General features: G+C 35.7%; 1 protein-coding gene across 2 annotated transcripts in view; it reads right to left on the minus strand.

The window, feature by feature from the left end:
• Positions 1-2,908: 2,908 nt before the first annotated feature.
• The window catches only part of grip2a (glutamate receptor interacting protein 2a), a 34,525-nt gene continuing 14,622 nt past the window's right edge, over positions 2,909-22,811 (minus strand). The window contains exons 7-24 of one of the 2 annotated variants that reach the window (XM_016497494.1): positions 21,241-21,386; positions 20,129-20,276; positions 19,166-19,320; positions 15,481-15,603; positions 14,507-14,677; positions 13,914-14,100; positions 12,530-12,675; positions 12,339-12,419; positions 12,085-12,148; positions 11,840-11,985; positions 10,708-10,852; positions 10,375-10,514; positions 10,043-10,234; positions 8,532-8,682; positions 6,498-6,618; positions 5,265-5,432; positions 5,032-5,178; positions 2,909-4,383 (exon numbers count right to left, since the gene is read on the minus strand). In XM_016497494.1, coding sequence (XP_016352980.1) covers positions 4,192-4,383; positions 5,032-5,178; positions 5,265-5,432; positions 6,498-6,618; positions 8,532-8,682; positions 10,043-10,234; positions 10,375-10,514; positions 10,708-10,852; positions 11,840-11,985; positions 12,085-12,148; positions 12,339-12,419; positions 12,530-12,675; positions 13,914-14,100; positions 14,507-14,677; positions 15,481-15,603; positions 19,166-19,320; positions 20,129-20,276; positions 21,241-21,386 — 2,623 coding nt within the window. In that variant the 3' untranslated portion in view covers positions 2,909-4,191. Of the gene's footprint in view, positions 4,384-5,031; positions 5,179-5,264; positions 5,433-6,497; positions 6,619-6,662; positions 6,932-8,531; positions 8,683-10,042; positions 10,235-10,374; positions 10,515-10,707; positions 10,853-11,839; positions 11,986-12,084; positions 12,149-12,338; positions 12,420-12,529; positions 12,676-13,913; positions 14,101-14,506; positions 14,678-15,480; positions 15,604-19,165; positions 19,321-20,128; positions 20,277-21,240; positions 21,387-22,811 lie in introns of those variants that run through there. The other variant, XM_016497495.1, reaches the window with a different exon arrangement.

Below are 22,811 nucleotides of genomic sequence, written 5' to 3' on the forward strand. Positions count from 1 at the left end.
CACTTCAATTAGTGACCTAGAAATGTATTTGTTTGTTTGTCAAAATTCGATTTTGATTCCCAGGCATTTCAGACGTTTGGAGGCCGCTGTATATCACATGATTCAGCACAGCCAAACTCGCTCACAATCATCAAACCTTCAGCTTTCAGAACGAACGCAGGAAACCTGGGCTTTATGTCCTTGCACAGAGACACTGCCATTCCCCTCTCTGGCCTAAGAATGAGATTGTCTCTTTAGCCTTAAAACCTCCAAATATTCAAGCTAAATCACCAACAGCAAAGAACTGCCCCTCCTAATACCTCTGTGTCCTTTACCTTCGACCACCCACCCTCCCCTGTGACCCCAGCGTCTTTGTACACATCAGCTCATCCGACCTGACCTATGACCCCTGAACCCTTCTAGATTTAGCTGGACCCTCTCACCTATTTCCACCAATCTTGAGCTAACTGTTCACTAAGTGTGTGTTTGCTCATTTGTAGTATTTTAATTTATCTAAAATTTATCTAAAAAACATTTTATACTGTACCTGATGTGATTGGTCAGTTGCCTATATTTTTTCTGAATGTATTCAGACATTTATATTTAAACGTTGATTAGTCGTCAGCCTAAATGCAACTTGTAGTGTGCAATATTTGTAAACAACTGGCTTTGTCCATTTTTTATTCTAAGTTCAGCTGGAAAGTACTGTATTATGATGAAAACACGAAATTCAATAAATTTTTTCATTCACATTTTTGCTGTATTGTAAGGTAACTTGATTAAACAAAAACAAACAAAAAATCTTGTAAAACCAAAGTAGTTTTGTGACAGAGACCATTCTAGATGCATATTGCATCTTTCAAACTAAATAAAAATGTCCAATCTTGGTATGTGTTGTGTCAAGTCTGTTAAAAAATGTCTATACCTGCTTTTTGATGTTCTGTACCAGAATGCACCACGATGAGGAGGTTAAGGGTCAAGAAACACTTCTTTTTCACATCTGTCAAAGAATAACTTGCGATATCAGCTGAAGTGGTTGATAATTCAAGTGTGACAGTGTGTGGAAACAAGTGACATCAATAGCAAACTATGACAGTGAAACTTGGTCTTAAAGGGATAGTTTAAAATGTGATGTTTATCTGCTTACCCCCAGGGCATCCAAGATGTAGGTGACTTTGTTTCTTCAGTAGAACACAAACGAAGGTTTTTAACTCAAACCGTTGCAGTCTGTCAGTCTTATAATGGATCAAATGGACCATTGACACTCTATGGCCCTATTCTAAATGGAACACTTCATGTGCACTTGCGGCCTTATGGACTTACAATGGCCGCCGCGTGCACGTGTCCGTTAAGTCCACGAGACCGTAGGGTGTCCCATTCGTCATTTTAGCAACAATTAGGAGTGTCAATGGTCCATTTGAGAGATAGGTGGCGGTAATTCACTTATAAGTCTGCGATCCGCCGTAAAGCAAGAAGACGACGCAAACACGCTCAGGACAGTTCGGACATTGCAGTAAATCAGAGGTAAAAAACGATATAAATACTGTTCAGTTTCTTGCACAGACTGATCGTTTTGTGTCTTTACACATCAATGTATCGTCACGAGCCGCAGGGTTTAATTTGGTTTTGTTTGTGTATGTTTTTAGACTCTCAAAGCCGTGATTCCCGTTCACTTCCATTATAAGACTGACAGACTACAACGGTTTGAGTTAAAAATCTTCGTTTGTGTTCTACTGAAGAAACAAAGTCACCTAGATCTTGGATGCCCTGGGGGTAAGCAGATAAACATCAAATTTTCATTTTTGGGTGAACTATCCCTTTAAAAATGCTCGTAATTTATTCTTTTACAGCTGATTTAGCACATAAACAGACATTTAGAACCTAAACATGACAGTTGCAACTACCTAAATTTGTAATGACTCAATCAGTTTGAGATCTCGTTATTTGATTGAAGGTTCATTCCGACTGGATCACTGAATCGGCGAGTTCTAGAGTAGGTCGAGAAATGCAGGACCAAGGAATTCTTCAGTGAATAATTTGTGAACCAAATCAAGAGGTTTCGAACATACTTCTTTCTCCTACTATACAGTAGGCAAGTAGGCGTATTCAAACGCAAATTAAGTATACGTACATCCGAATCTCGCGAGAATTAGTGCACCAGCCAGGTACTTCTCGCCCTGCTCTTTTATGAATACTGAGGATTCAAACATACTTATTTGCTCACCTACTGCATTTTGCCTACTATATAGTATGGAAGTATGCGGTTTCGAACACAGCCATAGTCAATCAATCCAAGGAAAACATCTGTAAAACAGAAAGAAAAGTCACTTACAAAATAAAAAATCTGACCAAAATTTCTCTTGCCATTACAAGTGAATGACTCTTCCTCAGAACAGTGACAAAAACATCAACTCACTTCAATGTCTGACTTGTATTACATTTATGTCCATTTGGATTAACTCATTAATCTGTTGCTTGCCGTCTTCATATGTAAAGAGAGAACCATAGTTTCCAAAGTCGGACATCACTTAAGACGTGACATGTCCCAACCAATATCCAGCGACTAATAAATTGTCCCTAGCAATAATTTTGATCAAACAATTGGATAAAAGCATCTGCAAAATTACTAAATGTAAACAATTAAACGCCTGTTGTTTGCCGTTATGTCCCCACCAATGCCAAAATCAAACCTACACCCTTGCAAATAATTATTTAAAATTATGTAATTGACCTGCAGCCAGTAGGCCCCTGGGCTTCAGCCCATGCGTTAATGTGCCCCTGCCTGCCGGATCACTCTGATTCAGTGAGCTGTAGCTTGATCAGATCAGTCCAATTCACGAATGAATCATTCAAAAGATCAATCCATGTAATTTGTGAACAAGTTCAACAGGTTCATTAAAAAGAATAGACTCTTTAAAAAAATCTGAGCTTAGTTAACTCTACCCACTTTTAATGGCAAAATTAAACTAATACATGTCAATTATTTGTCTTTGTTTGAAGTAAATATCAAAAGACACTGCCTCTTATTCCACATCAGAATGAAGCAATTGTCCCTCCATCAGCCCACAATCCTACGCATTTAATATTAAATCCCCAGCACATGCATTAGGCTTCATGTTTCCTCGAATCAGAATCCGCCCTTGGACTAAAATAGGAGTCGTGTCAAACGGCTTTAGCTTCCAGTATCTGACAGTGCAGTGAGTTGTGGGACAGCTCATCTACACCTCGTGCCAACACTGTCTACAATATCAAACCCCTGAACGCTGGAACGACAGCGAGAGATCCCAACATGCACCTGTCTTCAATTTAAACCTGTATTCTTACCACAGACAGGGTTCCATTCACTCTGGTTTTTAGCCTTTATTTTCTTTAAAAAAAAAAAAGGAAATAATCATTTCTAACCCAAGAATATTAAATGTACATCTTATTCATTGCATTCTACATATTTAACATCCAGGAAAACGGGGATTATACACAGAATAGAGGATTGTGGGTAAATGATATACAGAGAAGGATCTGCGTTTAAAAGTTACACTTAAAACAAGCTCCTTTGAAGGACTTCACTTAAAATCGGAATTTATTCCTGGTGTGCATCAGGACGTAAAGCCATAAAATCCTCATAAAATTCCTTATGGTACACAAATGACATCACCGAACCGCATCACGTGCACCTGAAACATTCACATCAAGACGTCACTCATGAACAGAGAAAACTTGTACCTTTTCATCAGAAAATTTCAAAAATATCGATTGTCAAACTGTCATGGTTTTGATCTTAGCGAAAGATTTTCACGGTCTGAACAGACAAAAGATGGCTTGAAGTTTGTCTTTGTGTTTCGTAAAAACCTGCAGATCTGCATCAATATCAAAGCATTACTGTTGACAGCAGAAACAAAATGAGTGTCATTTATATAAACAAAAGTGGCATGTATGAAGATGAACTTCATGTTTTGTGAAACTAAAAGTGTACGAATAAAACTCACGTGCCTGTGTGAGTGGTCAAATAAACTTTGAAAATGTGGCTTGTTTGGTGCGGGATCGTTTAAAAAGCATGAAAAAATGGTAGTGGGTCCGAACTTGTGACAAAAAAAAAGTTTGAAAATGATAAATAATTAACAAGAATAGTGCTAATGTGTCCATTGTGCAGTTGAGAGAGAGAACCATTTGTGTGAAACAACTTAAACTGTGCTCTGTGTTGCTCATTTTTGGGAATCAGAGGTCAACTCTTCTTGGATTTGGTGCAGAAACCACGGACATTTCAGGGTCCTGACAGTTTTTAGGTGGCCAAACGTGTGCCTGAGCGAGAGGGTTTCTGCTAATGACCAGCTGCAGATGCTCTCCGGCCTCTGTGATCAATGGCACAGCTAGACAACAGTCAAAATCACGCGTCCGTGCATGATTGACCTGTTAAAAAGAGTCAGAAACAAAAACAGCAGGTTTGAACTCCGTTTAGGAGCTGTTTCTTCAGAGTATATATTCTTCCATTCAAAATCATTAGGTTGGTATTTTTTATTTTTTCAAGTCTCTTATTTTTCCCAAAGCTGCATTTATTTGATCAAAAACAGTAATATTGTGAATTATTATTGTAATTTAAAATAACTGTTTTCTATTTGAACATTTTAAAATGTAATTTATTCTTGTGATGCAAAGCTGAATTTTCAGTGTCACCTGATCCTTCGGAAATCATTCTAATATGCTGATTTGCTGCTGAAGAAACATTTCTTATCAACGTTGAAAACAGTTGTGCTGCTTAATATTTTTGTAGAAACTGATACTTTTTTTCAGGATTCTTTGAATAGAATATTACAAATAACAGCATTTACAGTATTTGAAATAGAAATCTTTTGTAACATTATAAATGTCTTTGATAAGTTTTATGCATCCTCGCTGAATAAAAATCGTACTGACCCCCATAAGAAAAATATCAGGTTAAAGGAATAGTTCAACCTTCTAGAATACAGGTGATGTGTGTGAGTAAATAGACATTTTCCATTTTTAGGTGAACTCTTCCTTTAAGAAAAGGTCACAAGGTCAGCTGGTACAATACATCACCTGTAGAATACGGTCATATGGGCGTAACCCAGCTTGGTCCGCAGGCCCATCCGGACGGATCATGTTAACGTAAACACCCTTTTCCAGCAGACCGTCAGACACGCTGAACCCAAAATCCCTGCTGTCAACATCCTTCTGTATACAGATCTGAGCCAGAGGGAGAGAATGAAGATCTGTGGGTCATTCAGTAGTGATGTCAACATGATTTCAACTGCTTGGGAAGTGAAGGTTACTTTATGAAGCTCTAATGGCATGGATGGGCTGGTGTCCTTCATGTCCTCCGGTACAGCTGTGTTCTCTGAGGTCCTCTCTGGGCTCAATGTGAGAGCTTTGGTCCGGCTTTCATTCTGCTTCTCGCTGTCTTCTCCCAAACTCAGCGTGCTGCCTGACATTATAGTGGCCTAGAAAGGAAATAAAACAATCCAATACAAACTGCACCACATTTGATTTGGAAAGATATATCCCTTTTTCGAATTGCCTGAAAAACCACCTCATGCAGTGCAAAAACTTTTTTTGCGAGATTTTGAGAAATTGACGTGCTTCCATTGAGCGTATTTTCAATTCGAGATTTCAATTCACACAATTTAAAGGGTAATGGAAACGCGGCTAAAGTCACATGATCCTTCAGAAATCACTCTAATATGCTGATTACTTATAGTAAAGATTAGTTAAAAACTATTGTTATTATTATTATTATAATAATAATAATAATAATAATAATAATAATATATATATATATATATATATAATCTGGGTAAAGATTTTGGTCGATAATGTTACTTACATCATGGTAAAGATTTTGGTTAAAAAATCCTTATATCTTGGTAAAGATTTTGGTTGAGAATTACTTATATTGTGGTAAAGATTTAGACAAAAAAATATTTGTATCTTGGTAAAGATTTTGGTTTAAAATCTTTATGGCAGAGATGTTGGTAAAAAAAATAAAATCTTGGAAAAGGTTTTGGTAGAAAATTACTTGTCATGGTAAAGATTTTGGTTGAGAATTACTTCTGTAATGGTACAGATTTTGGTCACGTTTCCTATTTCTATGTAACATAAATAATAGCTAGAAAGCCAAAACACGTTGATTTAACAAAGTACACAGACTGTATATAAAGTGTTGATAAATAAAGCAATGAGCCCCAAGAAGCCGTGGTTTACAGTGAATTTATAACAGCTAAGGTGCATTGTTAGGCACGACGCGAAGCGTTTTTGACGTGTTTTTATAAAACGGTTATTCTATATACGTAGTAAGGTTTCACAAAATAAAAGAGCAAATAAAGTGTAATGATATTAATAAAACATTATTCTTCCGCCAAACAATGTAGTTCCTCAGAAATGGTTGTGGTTTCAACAAAATGTAAACAAAGGTGTATGTTTGTAGAGTAATTTACAACAGCTTCGAACTTGGCTCAACCAATCAGAATCAAGGACCGGAACGATCCGTTTCATAAGAGTTGATTTACCTCAAGTTCCCGCAGGATTTCCGATTGGCCGCAGGTCTCCAGGTCCTGAAGAGCTTGTGACCAATAGTTCTCCTGAGCGTCTGTATTGTTGTGGCTGTGACAGCGTGCGGGACTGACAGATCTGTGTCAATGCAAAGCAACCTGGGTAATGTGAGGCCAGGTGTACTATTGGAAACGGAGCTCTCTCTCTTTATATAAATGTACTGTACGGCATGATTGAAACAGTCACTGTACAAGATCCTTCTCAACTATAAGAAAAGCGGCGGTTAGAGAAAGAGAAACACACACAGATGTGTCTGAAGAGGCCATGAACTAGTTCCGAGAGATAAAAGAATAAAATGATAAAAATGAGCGATAAAAAAAAGAAGCAGACAAGGGCGGATGACAGCGAGCGGCCCACGGATGATTAGTAAGGCAGAGGAGAGACAGAAAACCTGAGAAAAAATAGAAAAGAGAAGAGTAGGAACACACAGAGACTGGAAGCAAACAGGCTAGCGGTTTCTGTGAGCATCTTTAACAAGCGTTTAGCCACAGAAACCAAAACTGCAACCGAAAAAGTGTACACCAAAAACAATATACAAAGAAAGGCCATTGACTTTCCACCAGAATCAACAAAATTACATATAATCAATATGGGTGACTCTCCTACTGTAAAAAATGACATCTGTATTGCATGCAGTACATTAAAAAAAACTTACATCTTTACATTTGAATTCCCATTTAATTGTATTTTTTACTACTTGCTCTTGTTTTCGTCACTTTTAGTTATTTTGTTTTGTAATGTTTAACTTAATCTAAAAACATTTATATACATATACACACTAGCATTCAAAAATTTGGGGTCATTACGCTTTTTTTTTTATTATTACACAAGCACACATGAAATTGATCATTTATAATGTTACAACTAAATGCTGTGCTTCTGAACTTTGTATTCACCTGAATCCTGAAATTAAGTAAGCATCTTAAGTATCGGAAGTCGTGGCCTAATGGTTAGAGAGTCGGCCTCGTAACCCAAAGGTTGCGAGTTCGAGTCTCGTACCGGCAGGAATTGTGGGTGGGGGGAGTGAATGTACAGCGCTCTCTTCCACCTTCAATACCATGACTGAGGTGCCCTTGAGCAAGGCACCGAACCCCCAACTGCTCCCCGGGCGCCGCAGTATAAATGGCTGCCTACTGCTCCGGGTGTGTGTTCACGGTGTGTGTGTGTTCACTGCTGTGTGTGTGCACTTAGGATGGGTTAAATGCAGAGCACTAATTCCTAGTATGGGTAACCATACTTGGCCACGTCACGTCACTTCACTTCACTATCAGTTTTCACAAAAATGTGCAGCAGCCCAACTGTTTTCAACACTGACAATAATAAGAAACGTTTCTTAAGCAGAATGATTTCTGAAGGGTCATGTGACACTGAAGACTGGGGTAATGATGCTGAAAATTCAGCTTTGATCTCAGGAATAAATTACATTTTAAAATATATTCAAATACACTTGATCATAACATTAGAAAACCCCAAACTTTTGAACGGTAATGTACATAATTTGTTAGGACAAAAAAAATAACCAAAATAACATGCTCAGGTCACAGTTCACAACAAATCAATAATTATATTTTGCATAGAATAAAAAGTTTTTTAATACAAATAATTTGTTTTAATCAGCCTAAATTGTATAGTACAACAAATAATACCATAATGTATGAATGTCTTCAAATAATATATCTTTGAAATATGACCTGGGCATGTTTTTCACAGGTTTCATGAGATTCACCCGCATGCTTCCTTTCTAAGTGCGCATACATGGGAAATAATAACTGACCGACAAAGTGAAAGAATAACAGCCACATGATTGTGTGTTAGTAAGCAAAACTATAAAACAAGCTGAAATGTTCTTACGCACAAGTGTCCTTCTCGTAAAGAAGGTTATTGTTATGCTTCTTTAACCTTCTAGTTCCTGTCTAGTATCTCTGAGATAAAAAAAGATGAAGTACTGTACCAACAGAATCAACAAGCTGTGTCCCTAAGCAAACTCTCACCCAGAGTATGTCCAGTCCTCCTCACCCAGCCTCCCATCATACATTGCAGGATGGTGGGCATGTCTTCTGGAGGTCAGCAGGCTCCTGTGATTGGTCTGTTTCCAGTCATTGGGATGAAGAGTGAAATCAGATGCCCTATGAATATAGACACCTGGAAATAAAGTTTAGGTTTGATTATGCTCAAACATGAGTTAGATTTGAGAGGCATGATAAAGGGGAAGATTTTCTAAAAAATAATGACTGTGAGGAATATAGTGTTTGGTATTTATGGATCTTTTTTGTCCTTTTGGAGCTTGACAGCATCTAGTTACTGTATAGAAAAGTTGCTTGTTATATTGTTGTATAGGTATGGATAAACTACACTTAACTTGGCTAGATAATCTCCAGTGTTGCCAGGGTCACATTTTTCCACTCAGGATTTAAAAAATGCCATTGCAGGAAAAGTCGCACAGCTATGGAATCCAAGTTTTGGATACTTTTATAATGTACTGTGGCTGGCAAAAGGTTTACTTGTTGGCTAAGAAAAATAAAATTGGATCCTTTAATTAAAGTATATTGATTCTTGGAATAAATACCTGGCAACCTCAGGGGGTTACTTGAGTTTCACCACATCAGAAATTTTAATTGAGATTGCAAAAATCAGATTAATTGCACATTGATGCTTATGTATAGACAAAACTAGAATGAATGTGGACAGAAGAGCAAAGAAAAAAAAAAACAATATGTAGGCTATTAATAATGGTTTTGAGTGAGATTAAAAATATCAGAGATGATTTTATTTTCCTTTATGAAGATCAAAGATTTTAAAGAAATTGAGGAAGAACAATGCATTTTAAGAGTACTAGCTAACATAATTTTATGGATAGCTAGTCCTATTTCTATCTATCTATCCATCTATCTATCTATCTGGTATTTTATTCCATATATATGAGGCATAAAATACAGAATAAATAAACATACTACATCAAAAAATATATAAAAAAAATAAAAAAAAGTAAAAGAATTAAAAATATCTATCTCACTATATCTATCTATCTAGTATTTTATTCTATCCATCTATCTATCTATCTATCTATATATATATATATATATATGAGGTATAAAATACAGAATAAATAAGCACATACTACAATACAGTGTAGCTAAAATCATCCAAATAAAAAAAATATAATAAATTAAATGAAAATATTTTAATTTTGTTATAGAATCCTGGAGCTGTAAACTGTGACTGCATGCGGGGGGAAAATGAGCTAGTTTTCTTTTTTTTTTGGGCAGGTTTGGTTCAGGTTTTGGTTTTAAACTTTTCTATGACTATGTCTTTAATTTCCCGAGGCTCCTTCACTGACCTCGATAAAAGAAAACTCTTAGGACAAATCCCAATCCAGGCACAGTCATCTTATCTGAACCCTCTCGCCCACTTGATTAATGTCCAAATGAGTTCATTAACCCTCGCTGACCTCATGTTTCTGCCCTTGTTCACATTCAATTACGTTTGTCATCATCTTCCGCACCTTGACTTCTGTAGCCGGCATCTAGGGCCGAACTATCCCACGAGTCCATGGCTGAATCCAGACTGGGCGGTGTGTTCAGGCGATGAAGTTCAGAGTATTTTCCTCTCCTGAGAGAATCTGAGCGATCGTCTTCCATGTCGCTCACGCACGAGGCCGTCCTGGACGGACTGCCCCTGTCCGACTCCAAAAGTGCTGGAAAAGACAGATGTGGGTCAGGAGGACAAGCACCGATGCATTATTTATGAAGATGCTTTTCCTAGTGGATTGTATGTCAGAAATGTTTGCACGCACCTCTCCAGAACGCGCACACAGGTCTTAATTCTGACACTTACGCTCGGATCGCTTCTTGATCTTGAGTGTAACCGTGTCTCCGGCGGTCTGCAGCAGGTGGATGGCCTCGCTCAGAGGTTTTCCCTTGAGACTCATGTTATTGATGGCCAAAACACGGTCACCGATATGAAGAGCACCAGTCCTTTACACATCAAATCTCATGTGAAAGTCAGGTAACACTAACTGCATTGCAGTTCCCACACTGCATCACATGTGAGCCTGCTGCTCAAGATGTCAGATGACGTGTGTTGTTATGAAACATGCGGGTTTGAGTGTGTATTGTTCATGTACTGCTGCATGAAACACTAGATGAGGTGGTGAGTGTTTGTGTGCACCTGTGCGCGAGGCCGTTGCGGGTCAGGCTGGAGATCAGGATGGGATTGAAGGGCTCTTCAGTGCCTGAAATGGTGATTCCAAGAGGACCTCCATGTCTCTTGAGCTCTACTGTGAATATGACTGAACCGGACGACTCTAATTCATCTGCATTTAAACAATACACAAACATACACGGGTTAAAGGACTTTAACTTTTTTTAATGTTTATTTACAGTATTATTTTAGTAATATTTATATACTATAATATGTGTTATTAGAATTAGTTTATTAGATTTGAATTTTATATTTTCAGTTTAAATTTTTTTTTATTTAGCTTTATTTCATTTAAATTTTAGTTTTAGTAATATTAGTACTTCAACTTAAAATTTGAAATGTTGCCTTGGAAATGAACTGACAATAAGTTTTTTTTAAGTTAAAGTTTTTCATATTTATATATAATATATTTATTTTTGTCTCAGATTAATTTCAATTTACAAAAAAAAATATTTTTAGATAAGAATAACATTTTATTAATGCATATTGTTTTTATATGTAAAATCAAGATGCATTTTTCCTTTTTGTTTTAGTTAAAAAATGTTAATATACTGTATATATGGTAGCTTTATGAAATTATTTGAAATTACAGGTAAATTATACGTAATTATAAACGTACAAGCAATGTACGTGCATATTTAACATACATTATCATTCAAATATATTTTTAAGGAAAGCATAGATTGTATTTATTAAAACAATAAGGAGAAACCCCCCCCACAAAATAATTAAATTATAAATGCACATGCATTAATAAATTTGTTTTTAATTCAATTGAAACAATTTTAGTAATGCATATTGATAATTTCTATCTATCTATCTATCCATCCATCCATCCATACATAGTATAAATATTTGAAGTTATTAAAACAATAAGGTGAATACGTCACAATATAATTTAATATAACTTCTTACAGCGGCCATCTACACTACATTTAATTAAAACAAAAATTAAAAATGTAACTTTAATTTTCCAGTACTTGATTACTCATTTAGGTCTTTGAATACTTGACTACAAAATTACTCCAGTACAAAATAATCCCCAGTACAAATGGGAATCAGAATTTCTTAAAGACTACACGCACAAAAACACACTCACCCAGGTTGTCTTCGTCTTTCTGAATCCGCAGTTTGACCATCCCCTCGGCCTGCTGGAGGACCATCATGGCTTCTTCCATCCCACAATTATCCAGCCGAACATTATCAATAGCCAGCAGACGATCACCTGGCTCCAGGGTTCCTATTCTATTACAAAAGGCCATTTCACATCAATATCTATCAGTTTTTCTTGTCAAAGAAGGTTCATCAAATTAATTGGTTCAGTGTGTTGTATTGATGGTTTACCTGTGTGCAATACTGCCTCTCTGTATCTCAGAGATGATCAAAGGTTTTCCTGGCTTCTTGCTCGCTGCAAATCAGAAATTATTTATTTTTGAATTTTGCATTATTGCAACATAATTTAATGCAATTACCACCTCAAATTTGATATTATATAGAGTTCATTAAATACAGGGTGCATTCAATTAAATAAAATGTAGATCATATTTATAGCTACATTTGATCTAGGTAAACAGCGCCCCCATTTGGTCATCACTCACCACTGATCGTAATGCCCAGCTCCACTCCACGTCTCTTGGGCAATTTAACCTGAAATGTGCCACTGCTGGGAATGACTGATTCTGTGAGATACACACATGGAAATATACATTAAACATTTGTGACTGTGTGTTCAGATCACATTTAAAATCAACTTGAATCACTGATCTTTGATTGAAATGACATTTTGTACCTGCTACATCAAACTCCACCTCCAGTATGACCTTATTGGCCAGTGCTGCATCTCGGAGCAGCTGATTGGCCTCTTCCAGTGTTCCGTCCTCAGTGGGAATTCCATTAATAGAAAGAATTCTGTCTCCAACTTGTAACACCCCACACCTGGAACGCAAATATACATGGTACATATTCAAATAAACAGACACATTCACACGCACATACAGTAACAAGACAACGGAAGTCAAAAAATATATTTTTACTGATTGTTACATATTAATTTAAATGTACACTACTGTTTAAAAGGTTCGTTTTGATGGAAGCCTATTTCCGTCACTTGACAAAAGAATAAAAAAAGGTAATTGTGACTTTCACAATTTTGACTTTCTTCTTGCAATTCTGAGTCTTAAGTCATAATGTTGCAGAATTGAAAAATAAAGGTAATTGCGACTTGTGTCATAATTCTGACTTCTTTTCTATCAATTCTAACCTTTTTTTAAAGATATAAACTCAGAATTGCAATTTGTGTTTCTGCCACAAAATAGAATTTAGAAATTTGAGTTAAATTTCCATTCTTTAATTCTGCAAAACAATATGATAAGACACTATTGAATAATTAAAATATTTAACAATAATAATAATGATAATACATAAAGATGATGATAACAGAATAACAATGATTGGTAGATAGAACAACAGGTAATTATCATCATCACTGTAATGATTACAAAAAAAAAAAGAAGTGTATTCCGTTGAGGAAAAAATAAATAAATAAATTACGCTCAACAAGACTGCATTTGTTTGACCAAAATACAGTAAAAACAGTAATAGTGAAATATTATTACAATTTAAAGCAACGTTTATATTTTAACATTTTAAAATGTAATTTATTCCTTTGATGCAAAGCTGCATTTTCAGTCGCCTTTACTATTACTACTATTATCAATGTTGAAAACCGCTGTGCTGCTTCATATTTTTGCGAAACCCATTATAGTTTTCTAAGGATTCCTTGATGAACAGAAAGTTCAAAAGAACAGCATTTATTTGAAATCTAAAATATCCATTGCTTTATTTTGTATTAAACAGATTCAAAATATATCTGTGGTTTTATATCCGGTTGCTGGTTTGTATTTTGATAAATGCTTCAGGTTCGCAAACCTGGGACTGAGACGTCAACAAAATAATAGCAACTGCGCAGTAACGTCTACAATCCTGAAGCAAGCTGTCACAGGTGATCTTTGTACTGGGTCAGATCAGCATCTCAGCTTTCTCATGCTGTAAGGCTCGTGTGTGTGTACGTACATGTTCATACATCTCTCCACATGCTCTAAATGTACAAGACAATGGCTTCAGCATGCATCACGGCTACAGTTTGACAGCTCGGAGCAGCGGCGTCCTCTCACCTTTCAGCAGGTGTGTCAGGCTCTATAAAGCGAACGCAGGCAGGCACTGACAGCGGCTCAGTAGCAAACACTCCCCCCTGTAACTGCAGGCCGAATCCAGTAAGAGGATCTCCTCTCAGAACCACCTCACTGGTCTCTATATGCACCACCTGACCACCGGCGCCCACCGTACTCGACGCCAGAGACACTTAGAGAAAGAAAGAAAGAAATAGAAACTGACATACAGTAATGCAAACTGAACCTTAAAACTCTTAATGTACAACCCTGAGTGTTTTATGAGTTTATTATGATAAGACTATTCAATCATTAAAATATTCAATAAATGATGATAATCAAATGATGATTGATAAATAAGCAATTCTTCCCAGTAATATAGTATTTTAGCATGACTAACAACTTGGGGTGTTAATATATAAACTATATTGGTTATTTTGCTGATTTTATTATATCGGATATCATTGAGCATTTTTAATTAGATTACAAATTATTATTTTTCTTTTTACATTCTACTATTATTTTTAAATTCTACTACTATTATTTTTCTTTTAAAATTCTGCACTATTTAATATATAAATTAATTCATTATCACTCACAGGAGCTCTTGTGGTCTCTTCTCCTTTGTCTCCTCTTGGTGACGGTGCAGTGAGGGCTGGATGGGTAGGAGGGCAGGGTGTCGCTGGGATAGGTGCTGGGGTACGTCGACTGGGTGCCACAGTTGTAACTGTGAAAGCCTGAGGTGTTTGCAGAGATGCCAGACGTCACAGCTGGAGGAGAGAGAAGATTTGAGATTGACAATGCTGAAATCACCATGTGTAATTGATGTGTGACTATACTGGAATGGAATACTAGCATACCGTTAGTATGCAATATAAGTGACAGCCAGTTTATTTAGCAATATGTATTTTTAATGCTTTCGTAAAGGACTGTAAAACTGCTTTGAACCAACATGGATTGTAAAAAGTGGAATACAAATAAATGATGCTTGACTTTTGTTTGGAAAATGTAAAAAATAAATAAATAAATAAAAAGAATAAATGAAAATAAAAGTAAAGAAAGAAGGATAGAAAGAAGACAAAAATAAGTAAATAAAAATGAATAAATTAAAACAAAAATAAATAAACCTAAATAAAGTAAATAAAATACATAAATTAAAATAAAAAGACAAATTAAAACGGAACATAAGTAAATACAAATGAATAAATATGAAAATAAAAATACATTAATGACTATAAATGAAAATAAAACAAAAATAAATGAATAAAAGTGAATACATAAAATGAAAATTAAAAAAAATATTAAGAAAGAAATTAAATAAAAAATGAATGAATGAATGAATGAAGCATTCATTGTGGGAGTGCGTCTTTTGACAAATGTAATACAGTAGGTTATCCAGGTATTCCATTCATACAGAAGACTTGCTTACTATTGCATATTTAATGCAAAAAAGTATGAGTAGTATATTAGTGTGTCCTCTCCCAGTATCTCAGACAATTCATTACATTTAAAAATCTGGTTTATAATTTAATGTAGAGTACATTATGAAGACGTGCACACAGGGGACACTCACATCGGTGTGAGGGTGTAGGGGTGGTGTGACTCCAGGCCGAGGGTGTTTTTTGGAAAGGTGGAGCAGCGCAGGTGTAGTTCTCACTAGAGTCCCACTGACGCTGACTACTCCTCTGGACTCGTACTGCAGGGAAAACACAGACACACACAAAATGGGCGGTAAATGGGTTATTTCTGCTGAAAACAAGCTTATGTTACAGCACTCAGGCTGATATACCCCTGCAGAAATATCTGACTGGACTGATCCACACTGCTTCACTGATCATTGACATTCATCAGAGACGCTGCTCATAGGCATGCGTTTCACACAGTGCATTTATTCCCTCCATTCCCTTTGCTTTCTCTTACATTTCCGGGCCAGCTCTAGTAAGGCTGCCAGCAGTGGAGGAACCATCTTAAAACTCTCTCTTCGCTCACGATTAGAAACAAATGCTCTGCAAGACAGATAGAGGACATTGTTTTGGATTGTGACAGAAACGCTCCTTCTGACACTAAGCAGCTGTGTCACTAACGATGCTTAATTAGACGTGCATGGTGTCACGCTCGTTAGGAAGTGCCACGCCCATCAGACCAGCTGTTTAGACAGAGAGAAATCTGCACTTCAAAGAGATCCTCTGCCTTGCTTTTCTTTGTATTACTCTGCTGTCTTATATGCAGTTATTTGAATGATTTTTCCTATCAATGCTAAATACTAAGCTGACAAAAAAGATGGCAAACAAAAAAAGAGTCATGATTTTAAGAGGCACTGGAAAAACTTTTTAACCAGCCAAACCTAATCTGTTTGTTTGGCTGAACATTGCACATTTTGGCAAATATAGTGAATCATACAGGTATTCACTGTATGTGAAGCAGTATGGCAAAAATAAACATTTCTGTAGTATATTACCTTTTTTGTCACATGATCCCACTATGTTGAGTTTTTAATTCAGAAAGTGGTGTCCAGATAATAAAATAAAATACAATAATGTGTAAAAATGTCTTAACGCTTGGAAGTCTGATGAATCATAAAATAGTTGTTTAATCACAGTTAATATTGCCTACATAGTAGGTCATACAGGATTCCGAAAATTTGAAAATACATACAAACATACCCAAAATATCATAGAATGTGTGTTTTCACTGGCAGATGTGTCAACAGTGTTGTTAATGTTAACTAAAACTATTCAAAACCATTTAGTTAAAATATTTTTTCTTAAATATTAATTTAAAAACGTAAAGAACTTAAAAATGTTGCCTAGAAATGTTGTCTTGGCAACTAACTGAAATAAAAATGAGCTTAAAAATGACTAAAACTAAAACAAAAAAAATAAAGTAACGCTAAATAGAAATATTTAAAATAACTAAAAAAACTAATAACTAAAATGACAAAAGCACATAAAATGACTAAAATTAAAAGATAAAAAATACTAAACTAGTATGCAAATAATACTAAAACAACATTGTCAATCAAACAGGTGAGAGGAATTGAGGCGGTATTTTTAGCTATGATCAGAACAGCACACTACCATAATACACATACTATTTCTGCAGTATGCCACTTACATACTGAATTTACTATATGCTTGGACTATGTAGATGATGTATTACATGTGTCAAAATGTGCTGTGTACAACAGCACACTAAGATGAAAAATGCATCCCATGTTGCAATGCAAACATGAACTTAACCTTTGTGAATAAACCAAATTTGTGAGTTTCCTGACTCCTTATTAGATCAGATGCCCAGGAGATCAGATATTTTTTATTTCAAATATTAAAAATCCAAAATACTGCACATTCATTTCTAGGATGATACCTGAGCACCACCTGCTGATTTAAACATGCAAAGCAGTGAAGGATCATGTGACACCGAAGCCTAAAATATAATGGCTGCTGAAAATGTATCTTTGCATCACAGGAATGAATCACATTTTAAAATATATTCAAATAGGAAATGGTTACTTTAAATTATAATAATATTTCATTGTTTCTACTGTATTTTTAGTCAAATAAATGCAGCCTTGGTGAGCATAAGAGACTTCTTTCTGTACATTCCTCAGTTTTCAGTTCTGCAGATCTGTGTGCATGAAAAATGACTCCACATATGAGATTATTCTCTGACAGATGAGCTGCCCGGTGAGCTCAAGCTTGAACTAAAGAGGATGCAGGTGTTCAAATCACTTTATAACTGCTGTGTGCCTCTTCATATCGCATTTCTAGAAAATCCAATGATACAGTCAGGATGTGGTTTTCTAGTAACATAGTAAAGCCAGAGTGAAGGCTCTGAGCTCACTGTGTGTGTGTGTGTGTGTGTGTGTGTGTGTGTGTGTGTGTGCAGGAGGATAGGGTACGGGAAGTCTTGCCTGCAGTGCTCTGCATATTAAGAATGACTCATGATACTTGTAAGAAAGTGGCCCAAAGCTGGACGCCGACAACCACTACAAACCGACACTGGCATGAATAAAGGTCAAAGACAGACAGAAAGAGAGAAGAGAAGGAGAGAGGAAGATGGGACAAGGAAATAATCCAGTAAGGATGCAAGTGTAAAGCAGCAGCTGTGAACTGAATTCATATAGTAAATATGGAGCATAAACACAAATAGCATATGAATTAAAAATAGAGCTTTGATGCTTTTTGTACTAATGCTGATGGACGGGAAATCAGCCTGGATAAACGCATTCGTGCACTGCTTACTGCGCAGTATACAATGAATACAACCTACTGCTTTTACAGTATAAAAATAGTATACAAAACTAAACATTTCTAACTGTATGCTACTTTTTTCTCCATATGAACTCACTATGATGAGTTTAGCAAATATAAATAGTTTAGCAAATATGAATACATAAATAGCATGAAATAGTATGACAAAAAACTGTAGTAAACTACATTTTTAATTCACAAAGTGGTGTCCAGATAAATAAATAAAATGTGGAAAAAATCAAACTGTAGTATGCTATATGCTTTTTAATTGAGCAACTGGAGCCCAGATTGATTGATTGATTAATTGACTAAATAAATAAATACATTTTAAATGGTACAGAAACAACCCTGAAACTATAGTATGCTACATTTTTACATATTCAGAAAGTGTTGTCCCGATTTTAATAAATGAATAAATAGTATGTGAAAAGGCATGGCAAAAAAAAAAAAAAAAAACTGTAGTATGGCAGTTTTTATTTTTTAATTGAAATCTTGAGTCTTCATAAAGATAAATAAATTAATAAATAATATTTGAACAGTGTAATAAAAGTACTGTATGTGAAATGGTATGGCAAATAAATAAAAAGAAAAAACATACTAATGTACGGTACTTTTTTTAATTCAGTAAGTGGTCTCCAGATATAATAACTAACTAAATAAAAAACTAAAAAGGTATTTTGCATTTTTATTATTTTGCAAAGTTAATATTAATTATATAATTAATAGTTGCACTTCATTTTTCACCCTGGAAATTGTCAAGAATTGCATTGTAAGTAAGCTCTTATATATTGCACATTTTGGCAAAATGTGCGCATTATTAATTTTCATAGTGTCTAGTCTGCACAGAAACACATGTTAAGAGTAGGGCAGTATGCTATTGTAAACATAGCCAAAGAAAGTTACTTGTGAATAAATTCTACAAGACATGTCAAGATTATCTAAACATGTGAATATCAGTCACTATGGGTCTTTGAGTTTGCTTATGAGCTGTATGTGTCTGCAGACCTGTGTCATGTGAGCAGTGTTGAGAGGGCAGGATCTCTAGTTTGGTGAGCTCTGAGGAGCTGGACAGGAGCTGCTGAGCCTCCATCAGAGAGCAGTGCTCTGTGCTCATGCCATCTATAGCCAGGAGAATATCTCCCACATGCAAAGCACCACATCTGAGGAAAAGAGGGAAAGAGAGCAAGAGAGTGACAGAACGGTGGTAACAAGGTGAGATAGTCAAGAAACGGAGTGAAAACAGTCACAACAGATGGGAAGGTGTAAGGTAAAAAAGAGACAGCGAGAGAAGAGGATTGCTAATATGTTAATTTAAAAAGAATTATGTGAGAATACTTTGTTTCATGCTAATTAAATTAAATAATATAGTTTTTATTGCATGTGGATCTAACACTAATTGTGAAGAGCGTAATCTCCAAACACAAGGTGATGTAAACAAAATTAAAATAAAGTTTTGGCATGCCTAGAGAGCAGGGGAAGTATGAGGGGGCAGGTATGATGCATATATTTATTTAATAGGAACAATTAACATTAATGAACATTATAAAATCGGTATAAAATAAAAAGCATAAAATACAAATTTGTGCAATATCCAGTAAATATAAAAATGTATATAATTTAATGTTAGCTAATTTATTTAGACAATATTTATTTAAATGGCATTATAACAATTCTCAAAAAATATTTGGCAATAAGGTGTGCATTATCGATTTATGTAGCTGTCAGTATATTTTGAAACCAACAAGCTGCTGACAATCGTTCAAATATCAACCAAATACTGACAGAATAATCTGTTTGGTTGATAAATCGAACTATCACTCTTGTAAAATGACTGCGTTGCATCAGGTAATTAATTATCTAGAATTAAATTAATGCCTACGCTTTTGTACTTTTTATTAATGTATTTGTGCATGTGATTCTTTTTGTGTCTGTTTGGCTCTAAATTTGTGTGTATGACTGAGTGCTCACCTGTCTGCAACACTAGCAGGCTTGATTTTCTGGATTGTAATGACCAGTTTGTTCCTGTAGAGGGAGGTAGTGAGACTGAGTCCCAGCACTGAACCTGCAGAGCGGGCGATGTCCACCTGCAGCGGCCCGGACGATTTCTGGACTGAGTCTGACATAAGACCAAACAGGAACCAGAGAGAAACAGAAAGATGAGGGGATTTTTCATTTTTTTTAATTTAGATATATCCAAAAAAAACAAGACTTTAGGAGGAAAGGAAATCCAGAGAAAATGTCCCGTACCAACTTCCATTTTCAATAGCACACATTTCCATTCAAAATTTTAGGGTCAGTAAAGATTTTTTGATGTTTTTGAAAATAATCTTTTACGCTCACCAAGGCTTCTTTTATTTGTTCAAAAATGCACTAAAACAGTAATACTGTCAAACATTACTACAATTTAAAATAACTGGTTTCAGTATTTTAAAATGTTATTTATTCCTGTGAAGCTACATTTTCAGCATCATTACCCCAGTCTTCAGTGTCACATGATCCTTTAGAAATCTTTCAAATATGCAAATTTGCTGCTCATTAAACATTTCTTATCTTATTATCAGTGTTGAATAGAACAGCAATTATCTGAAATATAATTTTTTGTAACATAATAAAAGTCTTTAAATCTGTGACTTTTGAACAATTTAATGCATCCTTTTTGAATAAAAGTATTAATTTCTTTCAAAACAAACAAACAAAAAACACTTATGAACAGTAGAACAGAACAAGATTTGATAGGGTCTCCTATAATCAGAGCTTTAAATGTAATGTGCACAGCAGCTCCAATCATTTGCTCTTTGAAAAAAAGATCGAGTTCATATTGAGATCCAGCCAGGTTTGGGACATCTGTTGAGACCGCTTCTAAAAAACATCTACAGGAGACACATTAGGTCTTTTTGAGAAGCAGGAAGCTTTAATCTCATTGCTGTGCAGGATCTCATTGGTGCTATGTCTTTCCTATGGGAATCTAGAGGGAAGTGGAATCTGTTTCTACTCTAATTAAGGCCACATGAGAGTATCTGTGCATACAAGCAAACTCAAGCGTGTGTGTCGCGCACGTGCGCATCTGTGTGCCTGCTCACCCACGACCATGATGTCGTACTCGATGAGGAAGAACGCCTCCTGGCTGCTCTGCATGATCAGGGTCAGAGCGTCAGCATGTTTCTGTCTGTTCACAGCAACACTGTTCACGCTCAACACACGGTCGCCCGTTCGCAGGGTTCCCTCTCTGACAGACGGAGAAACACGGAGAGACGTACGGAAACATAAAAAGACAGCAGTTGAGATGAGAGGTGAATGCTAAAATAAAACAGCCCCACCAGGATTTCATGCTTTTTTCTGATCAAAATGACTGACTTTCTGGAGGTAATTTCCAGCATTTCTTGGAAATTGATTTATTTTTATAATTAGAATACCACATTTACCATGTGTATGACACTAAAAAACTTATCAAATTAAACAAGATATTTTTTGTCATTAAAAATAAGAAAAAATAAGCAAATTACAAACAACAGAACAAAGATGAATGAACGAAAGAGTGCTTTAAATTTTCTGTGTAGGTTTAATATTCTGGTACAGAACACTCACCCTCAGGCCATCCAAAATGAATATGTTGTTTGTTTCTTCATGGGAACAGATTTGGAGAAATTTAGTATTACATCATTTGCTCAGCAATGGATCCTTTGCAGTGAATGGGTGCCGTCAGAATGAGAGTCCAAACAGCTGATAAAAACATCACAATAATCCACAAGTAATCCACAGTCCATCAGTTAACATCTTGTGAAGTGAAAGGCTGTGAATTTGTAACAAATACATCATTACATACAACAAACAAATCATAACCAACAAATCCATCATTAATATCCATCTTGCACACTATGTCCTGCACAAAGGCTAACTGTTCATAATCCATAATAATTCTTCCTCCAAGTTCATCTCCTGTGTCTCACATCAAATTCAAACAACATATTTGTTTAGAGCTGCTTTGGACTGTAAATAGTGCTTGATCTGTGCTTGATTCAGACAAAATGACCTTTTCACTGGAGAAAGCAGTATTATGGATAGAAAACTCATATTTTATTTGAGAGCAGTGGTTTGAAGTTAAAATATCTTAATAATGGATTTGATTATTACAGACCCATATTTTTTTCACTTCACAAGAGATTCATTGATGGACTGGAGTGGTGTGGATTACTTGTGGATTATTGTCATGTTTTTATCAGCTGTTTGGACTCTCATTCTGACGGCACCCATTCACTGCAGAGGATCCACTGGTGAGCAAGTGATGTAATCATACATTTCTACAAATCTGTTCTTCTGATAAAAAAAAAAGAAAGAAAGAAAAAGAAAAAAAAGTCATCTACATCTTGGAAGGCCTGAGGAAGGTAATGAGCTAATTTTCATTTTTGGGTGAACTATTCCTTAAAGGAGTATGCCCCTTTTTACAATATGTAATATAAGTCTCTGGCATCCCCAGAATGTGTCTGTGTTTAAACCATATGAGTTTAAACTTCTGATATACGGTTTTCTGAGTACACATATCCGAAGCACACGGACAGAAAGCGGTTGTCACAGCATGTGAGTACTAAACTACCGTATTGGCCCGAATATAAGACGACCCCCCTTTTTCCAGATGTACCTTTTGGAAAAAGGC

The sequence above is a fragment of the Sinocyclocheilus anshuiensis genome, unplaced genomic scaffold (genome assembly GCF_001515605.1).
Source record: "Sinocyclocheilus anshuiensis isolate Anshui unplaced genomic scaffold, SAMN03320099.WGS_v1.1 scaffold1083, whole genome shotgun sequence".
Lineage (NCBI taxonomy): Eukaryota > Metazoa > Chordata > Actinopteri > Cypriniformes > Cyprinidae > Sinocyclocheilus > Sinocyclocheilus anshuiensis.